Here is a 7,923-nt window from a genome sequence, read left to right on the forward strand (position 1 = left end):
TGCGTTCCTTGGATGAGGAAAAGCAGTAGGATATAATAAATACAACTTTTATTGAGTCTTGCTCTTTATGTATGTTTATTATATTTACATCCCACCTTTTTTTCCTCTGAAAAGGCACCCAAGATAGCTGATGCAGTAATTTTATTATTATCCGCTACATTTATATTCTACTTTCTCTCCAGATAGCCCAAGATGGGCTTACACAAGCCTTGTCCTCTCCATTTATCCTCACAACAGCCCTGTGAGGTAGGTGAGACTGGCAGTCAGTGACTGGCACAGAGCCACTCAGAGAGTGGAAATTAGAAACCAGACCTCCCAAGTCCCAACGTATCAAAGCACAATTTTACTTATGCCTTCCCAAGATCAAGGCCCCTCTGAGCTTGGGTAAATGGATTTTGGTTTGCGGCCTTAATGAACACAGTCAAATCAGAAATCTTCAGAAAGGAGAGCAAAAAGAAGGCAAGCTCCAACAAGGGATGAAATTGTCAGCTGGGCTGTAGGCATCTAATTCGTAGGCATTGTTTTTTATTACTACTTTTGGAAGCAGGAGACTGCTCTGTAGATCAGCGGACCCAAGGGGCGCAAGACACAACCACCTTTGCGGGTTTGGACACACCGAGGTGGAGGATGCAACACTGCGACCGGAAGATGTTGTAAGCCGCCCCGAGGCCTCGGCAAGGGGCGGCATAGAAATGTTTTAATTAATTAGTTAGTTAGTTAGTTAGTTAGTTAGTTAGTTAGTTAGTTAGAAAGAAAGAAAGAAAGAAAGAAAGAAAGAAAGAAAGAAAGAAAGAAAGACGTTTTTCCCTACCGATGTGCGCAGGGTGGCTTATCCCAGGTGGCTTTCATGCCACCGAAAGGGTGTAGCAACAAAAGCAGGAGGGAACATGTCTGTCTGGAGGATGTTTGACATGCACAGGCAGCGGTGTGCAGCGTGCGTTGTGCTCCTCCTTTCCTTGCACGGGTTGCACTGGCCCTGCCTGCTTCCCTTGTCCAAGGTTCCCCGCCTACAACGTTGCACTTCGCATCAAATTCAAGTGCGATTGTGCCCAGTCCTGGCCCAAACACAGATGCTGTAAAATAGTGGAAAGAGCGGAAAAGAGCGCCGGGTTCGAGTCCTCGCTCAGCCATGGAGCCCACTGGGTGACTTCGGGCAGGGCACCAGCTCTCAGCCTGACCTACCTCACAGGGTTGTTGTTGTGGGGATAAGCTTGAAAGCAGCAGGAAGAGCATTGTGTGTGCCGCCTTAAGTTCCTTGGAAGGGAAAAAGGCGGATGTAAATCTAAGAAATAAAGACAGAACAAGCCACCGCTGGCGGGGCGGCGGTAATGGCGGAAGTAGGCCGCGAGCCTCTGTTGCCAGGCAACGCGGGTGGGCGGGGGAGAAGGGGCGCGGTCTTTCCCGCCTTTCGCTCAGGCGGCGGCGGCGGCGGAAGCGTAGCGGGCAAAGAAGGAAGTGCGTCAGAATCCGGAAGTGCGGCGGATGCTGGAGAAAGAGGAGGATGGAGCGGTTGCCCGTGGCGACCCTCCTCGTGGCGCTGATTTCGCTCCTCGTCTCCGCGCCGTGCCTGCTCCCGCCGCGGCTCTCGCTGGGCGCGCAAGGAGACCAGCCGGGCGACTCCCCGTCGGCTTTCTCGCTGCGGCCCGAGGCGGTGCGGGAGGGACAGGGTGAGCGTGAGGGCCCCCTGCTCCTTCTTGTTCTGTCTCTCTGGGGATGCTGGGAGTTGTAGTCCGGGGGGCTAGGAGCGGAAGGTCCCTCCCCCTCCCTGCGCCGGGGCTCAGCTGGCGTGTTTCTAGCAATCGCACGCCTTCCAGCAACTCCCAGTTTCTCCTAAGCAGCCCTCCAGTTCATCTGCAGGACACCCGGTGGGGGAACTGGGGAGCCAGGAGATGCGGCTGAAGCTCGCTGGTTGACTCTGGGCCGCTCATGAGTTGCTGCGAAGGAGGAGTGGACGAGAGCTGTCTTGGGTTCTTTCTAAGGGAGGAAAGGTGGGACATACATGCGGTATAATTATCCTAATAGTAGTTTACAGCATGTTGTTGTTGTGATGTGCCATCAAGTCATCTCCGACTTAGAGCAACCCAAAATGTCCTGTCCATGGCAGGACATATTTAATAATAACCAGAACAGGCTCACAACATCAAAGGGAAAGGGGATGTGAAAGGGTAGAAACATCGCTTAAGTGCCATAGTTTGGATTCAGAGTACTTAGAAGTGTTCTTTCTAGTGGGGTTAAACAAGCTTGCTCCACTTTCTTTGCTGGCTAGGGCCACACTGATCCTTCCCTTGTTGTGATGTTTGGCCTTGGGCAGGGGATGCAGTCTCTCATGGCCTCTGGCTCACAGGTGAGGTAAGAGTCTGCAGCCATAGGGAGCTCCCTATTAGGGGAAATCACAGGGGTGTTCTCCCTCCCTTGTATAATAGCCTGTCCCAAAGCTACCCTCATTTCAGAGCAGTTTCCCCCAAATCCCTTAACTCCTCCCTCTGGTGTGTCTCTTGGTCTGGGCCAAGAGCTGAGGGGTTTCATTTTAGCCCTCTGGGGTTCCCCAGAAGACCATGCTCCATCCCCCTGGCCTTACCCCCTTTTGCCCAACCCCAATCTTTTGTCAGGTTTCATGGCTTTGGGCCAAGTTATCCCCCCCCCCACACACACACACACTCTCTGAAAAGTTGGAATTATGCAGGCCTAGACTTTTAGTTCCTTGACTTTGCCCTTGCACTGGAAGGCAGCCGCTCCCCAAAGCTCTAGACATAATTTCAGCCTTCAGTTTTCCCCACTGCTGCGCTGGGTTAACAGTATCTTCTCCACAGAATGTAGGGTACTGGGTTGGTTGCAGTGTTTGGCCATTCCCTTGGGCAGCTCCATCTCCAAAATGGCTTTCCCCCCTTTTCCCTCAGTTTATAGGCTGGTGAGCTACATCTTTGTGTATGGAAATGTCATCTCCTTGGTATGCGGTGCTGTGGTCATTTGGTACTTCTCCAGCAACTTTGAGAAGACGGTGGGCACAGCGAAGCACTGCCTCCTCATGCTCGCCTTCGCCATTTCCTTGGCTCTGCTCTACCTCTTGCTACGGGCTGCCTTGGCCGGGCTGCTCGACGTGGCAGATGCCGAAGGGTTCACACCTGTCGCTTTCGCCATGCTGGGCACCTCGATCGCCCGCTCACGGATGCGGAGGACACTGCTTTTGGGGGTCAATCTCCGCATGGCGCTCGTGCCGTGGTTTCTGCTTGGCATGGCCTGGTTCATTCCAAGCTCCTCACTCTTGGGAAATGTCTGTGGCCTCCTGGTTGGGAACATTTGTATCCTTTTGAATACCCCACCCCCCAATGCTGACCCAGTGGATTGTGAAGTCCAAACCTCATTTCTCTGTGTAGTCCCTGTAGCTGTTGCAAAGCAACCTGGGTTAACAATTTTATGTTAAAACGTAGGATGTATAATAGAGCATTTTGGGCCTTGCAACTTGCTTGGAGGTTGTAAAATAGTATTATGCCTTTAACCAGGTTGCCAGAAAGAAAACTCGCCGGACTAGAGGTGGGCTAGGAAATATCTCCCGGGGCACCTCTGAGAGGATCCACTCCTCATGTTGGTTACCTTCCCACTTTCCCCTTGAAACAGCAGCACCATCACTCTCAATGCAGCCCAGAACTGACTGGACCAGAGCAAGGGGCATAATGCTGGTGTTTTTGGCCAGTCGGCATCTTCTCAGCTTCAGAGCCCACCTATTGAGGTTCCTGGCCATTTTTCCAAGACATCATAAGCGACTGGCCCTGGGAAATCTGGCCCTCAAGCCTCTTCCTTCCCACCCATAGCCATCCTTGACCTCCGTAGTTCTCCTTGACCTCCCTCCAAACTCAAAGATGGTTATGGCTACTGCTCTGGCGTGGATCTCACTGAATTGACAGTCTCTCGCCTGGATCAAAAGCTCCCTTTCCGGTTATGGAAGAGAATTCCAGGCCTGAAGTACATTCCTGCATCTCTGGCTGAAAGGAGGGCTTCTCAGACCAGGAAGTGAGTGCACAAGATCACACTCGTACCTATTTAGATTAGCCTTCCCTGACTTAGTGTCCTCTGCATGTGTTGAACTACAGTACTCGCCATCCCCTCCCAGCCTGGCCTCTGGCAGGCATCACCTGAAGCTTTAATGCTGGTGGCCCCATTCAGCCAGTGCTCGGAATGGAGGCGGCCTGTCCCTGGTGAAGGGCCTTGATAAGAAGCTGGTGTGCAGAAGGTGATGCGCCAAGGAGCTGGCTGGCTACACCTTCTCACTGGTTCCAGCCCCTCCGCTGCAGTCTTGCTTTACCTTTTCTTTTCTCTACCTTTTTCCCTACCTTTTGACTAGCCCAGTACTGGCAGCATGATGATTCATGCGTTCCCTCGGGGAAGTCTGGCCTTCGGCGTCACCCTGGAGCTGGGGGGCAGTGCGAGAGCTTCCCAAAGCCCTTCAGAAGTTCTGGGTGACAACCTTTCGCTGTGCAGCAGGCATCAGCTCAGGAAAGTTTGAGGCAGCAGTTGAAGACCTGCCTTTTCACTCCAGCCTTCCCATACTGGTTCTGCCACCCAGTTCATTGATTTTAAAGGCTTTTATCAACAGTGTTTCTTCTAAAAATGCTTTTAACAGATGCTCTGTCCTTCGCTTTTAAATGTGGGTAAGCTTTTATGTGTAAACCGCCTCAGGATAGCTTTACAGATATAGTGAGGCAGTCTGCACATTGGTTAAATGAAGGCACACGCCTGCAGGTTCAGACAGGGAATGGTCTGTGTTGCGGGGAACTGCAGGCCTTCCATCTGTCTAAACCTGCCTAGGATTGCGCTCTAAATGGCCAAGCCTTGGAAAACTCCTGGTCCTTGGCCACGCTGGCTGGAGCTGCTGGGAGTGTGTGCCTCAAATGCGTTGAGATCCATGGTCGCCCACCGTTTGCCATACGGACAGGTGCTGTGCCGTCAGAGTCGAATGGTACCAGTTGCCGGGGTGGGTCCTTTTCTGTCCACCTGCTCCTGTCTGGAGAAACATGTTTCCTCTCTTCTTTTTCAGGCTGAATCCTGTGCCGGGTTCCTACCCCACCCAGAGCTATCTCAGTTCCCCTCCGCTTGCCCCCCTGCTTGTTCCTGCACAGCCCCCCGGGGTGCACAGCTCAGCACCTCCGCTGGCGTGCACAGCAGCTCCTGCACTGCACCATGGGCCTGGCGCCCCCGGAGAGTCCTGGCCCCAGAACCATCTCCGGGCTCCCTCAGAGCCCTCCCCAGCTTCTCTGCCTCTCAGTGGGCCTGACGGGTGGACACCGAGGCAGGCCGATGGAGCCGGCATCCATCAAGCACCTGGATTTCGAGCTGCGGGGGCGGCCTCGGGAGCTGCCGAGTTTTGTCGGGTTCATGTCGGCTGACTGCGGTGGGCCGCTACAAGTCCTGGTCAATGCTGGGGGCTGGTGCGGGGGCCGTGGAGGTGTCCCCTCTGAGATGGGAGCCCCCACCAGGCGGGCAAAGATGTCTTAAAATGGTTGGGCAGCTGGATCTCCGCACACGGAGGGCGCTCTCTGTCTCCCGTGCCCTGTGACTCTACCCCTGCGCATCAGATTTGGGCAACCTGCAGTGCGCCCAGGGGGTGCCGCAAGCCCGTGGCGCCATCCCCTTGCCAAAGCCAGGCCGGAGCGGTTGTGGGCCGCCTGATGGGGGCCATCCCCTGCTGGGCTGTGCTGGCTCGGAGGGATTGGGCCCTTCACGTTTACCTGTGCCTCTTTCTCTGGGTGGTGTGCCCCAAGTCTTTGCAATGGGGAGCGGGGGACAGAGCAGGCTCTTCTCAGAGTCACCTGCCCTCCCGTGCGGCGTGGAAGTCTCGCCAGTGCTGCATCCTCCACCCATCGGGGTGGAGCCCAAAACTCCAATCTGTTTCCTACCTCTGGGTTCTCTTACCCTCTGTGGAGTTCCTCCTACAGTCGTAATAAAAACAGTCTGCTTTGAGCTGCAGTTGGTACCTGTGCCAAGCCTGCGAGAGGGCCCTTGGGGTTTGCCCCGTCACCCTTTGGGGCGCCCGTTCTTGTTTGCTGCTGTGGCTGCAGCTCCTGGAGAGGTGGGTGCTTCTGCGTCCGGTGTCTCTGTTTTGACCCCTCCGCCTTGGATGGCCCTGCTGGGAGAGCAGCCCAAGGAGCCTCTTCTGGCCCCCTGGCAGCTCTGCTGCCTGCTGCTCTGACACCCGCAAACCCTCTTCGCACATAAGGGGTGCTTGTGTTAAAAGCTAGGTTAGTTCAAACCTGCCACACCGTGTTTCGCCGCTAGGGGCAGACCTCCCCTTAAAAACACACAACTTTGAAGACATGGGAGTCTGGGGCTGAGTTCGCCATTTCCCCCTCTGGAGAATAGTCTGTTCTTGGGGGTGGCGTAAGCCATGAGGACTAGTAGCCAAATTCTCCGTGAATTTGTCCTGTTCTCTGAAAGCCATGCAGATCGCTGGCCCTCAACCCTTTCCCCGGCAGGGGATTCCGTCATTTACGTAGCTCTGTGCTGAGCAAAGTTGTTTCTCTCTCAGCTCTCCATCCCACCTGCTTTGTGGGGTGACCCCAGCAGGGTCTAGTTTTAGGGGAGGGGAGCAAGCGCACCTTAGCCACACCCGCCACACCAGGCACCGGTTTGTGTGCCTCCATCATGTCTCCCCTTGCTTGCCTCTTCTGAGCCGAGCGGCCCCGGTGTCCTCGCTGGGAGTTTCTCCCGCTCTTGGTGGCCAAATCGAAAGCCCTCTTTGTAGCCCTGGGGAGCAGATGCCAGTCAGAATTGGCGACAGCATGTTGGATGATTTTTGCTCCAACCAGCTTCAGCTTCAGTCATGCTTGCATCTTCCAATATGGTATGGACCATGTAAATACAGCAAAGGTGTAAATGGAAATGTTTGGAAAGCAAAAGCTGCAGTAGTTGAGAATTCATGTTCCCGTTAATAACAGGCACATACCAGGGAAGGTACACAAATGAGGCATACTTTTGTGGTGTAAAGATACAGTTCTGCGTCCTCGGGTGTGCTAGTGTTTGGTTTTTTTTGGAGGGGCTTCTGCATACCCAGGGAATACCCAGGTATGCCAAAGTGTGCAGGTTCATGTAGGAAAGGGAATTGCAATTTTAACATGCTTGACAGGACTTAAAGGAGTGCCTCTCTCCACCATCCTCAAAATTGCCGCAGATCAGACCATATATGCAATTTTTGTTTTCATAACATTGAATTCTTTAGAGCCAGCTATGGAACCGGTGACTCGGGGAGTTTGCGGGCTCTCCCGCGTTCAGGATGCAGCTGGATGGGCATCTTGGTGGCAGGGTGTTTTGAACGCTTTAATGTTTTAAATTAAGTTACTTGTAAGGAGATTCGCTTGGCACCTTCCTTGTACTCCTTTTGGCACCAGGTGAAGACCTACCCCTTTAAAAGATACTTTAATATCTAATAGATGCCACTGTAACCTTGTATTAGTTTATTCAAATCTATTTATATTGGCTTTTATACATGTCAATGTGTAGTTGTTATTGTTTATGGTGAATTTTAATTATGTGATTGTTAGTTGCTTAGAGATGTCATTGGCGAAATAGTTGGCATATAAATGTTTTAAATTAAACTAAATTAAAATGGTGTACCCTGGGGTTCTGCACTAGCATGAGGTCAGGCCTGATGGCTTTCTGGCCCCTTCTGACTCGTCTGTGGTTCTGTGTTCCTCAAAATTAGCACAGGACTATGAAAATCATGGAATTTGGAGCAGATCTCTAAATGGGGACACTGTTCTGGTGGACCTTTGGAAAAAAAATAGTTGATTTCTCCAGGGCTGTATTATGAGAAGCCACAGCCCAGGGTCTTTATAGTGCAGTCTGAATTCTGTAGAGAGACTGTGTGTGTGTCGGGGGTGCAGACGTGCAACACTTTCTGGCAAGAGTTTCACCGCTGAGTGAAGAGGAAGC

At 52.8% G+C, this 7,923-nt stretch overlaps 1 protein-coding gene across 2 annotated transcripts; it reads left to right on the forward strand.

Moving 5' to 3' along the window:
• The first annotated feature begins 1,472 nt into the window (after positions 1-1,472).
• Positions 1,473-7,602, forward strand: RHBDD2 (rhomboid domain containing 2). Of its 2 annotated transcripts, none has more exons than XM_044456053.1 (4): positions 1,473-1,667; positions 2,898-3,299; positions 3,858-4,008; positions 5,033-7,602. In XM_044456053.1, the coding sequence occupies exons 1-4, from the start codon at positions 1,502-1,504 to the stop codon at positions 5,379-5,381; spliced, it is 1,068 nt and encodes a 355-aa protein (XP_044311988.1). In that variant the 5' UTR covers positions 1,473-1,501; the 3' UTR covers positions 5,382-7,602. The 2 variants fall into 2 exon arrangements, with proteins under 2 accessions (XP_044311988.1, XP_044311989.1); XM_044456054.1 differs by having other exon boundaries at positions 1,597-1,667; positions 2,267-3,299.
• The last annotated feature ends 321 nt before the right edge of the window (positions 7,603-7,923 follow it).

The sequence above is a fragment of the Varanus komodoensis genome, unplaced genomic scaffold (assembly GCF_004798865.1).
Source record: "Varanus komodoensis strain SLA01 unplaced genomic scaffold, ASM479886v1 scaffold81, whole genome shotgun sequence".
NCBI lineage: Eukaryota > Metazoa > Chordata > Lepidosauria > Squamata > Varanidae > Varanus > Varanus komodoensis.

Bases quoted from the DNA above. Each gene is read 5' to 3' on its own strand.
- RHBDD2 (XM_044456053.1), top strand. From the start codon at position 1,502: ATGGAGCGGTTGCCCGTGGCGACCCTCCTCGTGGCGCTGATTTCGCTC. The intron at 1,668-2,897 runs GTGAGCGTGAGG...CTTTTCCCTCAG, and splicing joins GGCGGTGCGGGAGGGACAGG to TTTATAGGCTGGTGAGCTAC. The intron at 4,009-5,032 runs GTGAGTGCACAA...CTTCTTTTTCAG, and splicing joins AGGGCTTCTCAGACCAGGAA to GCTGAATCCTGTGCCGGGTT.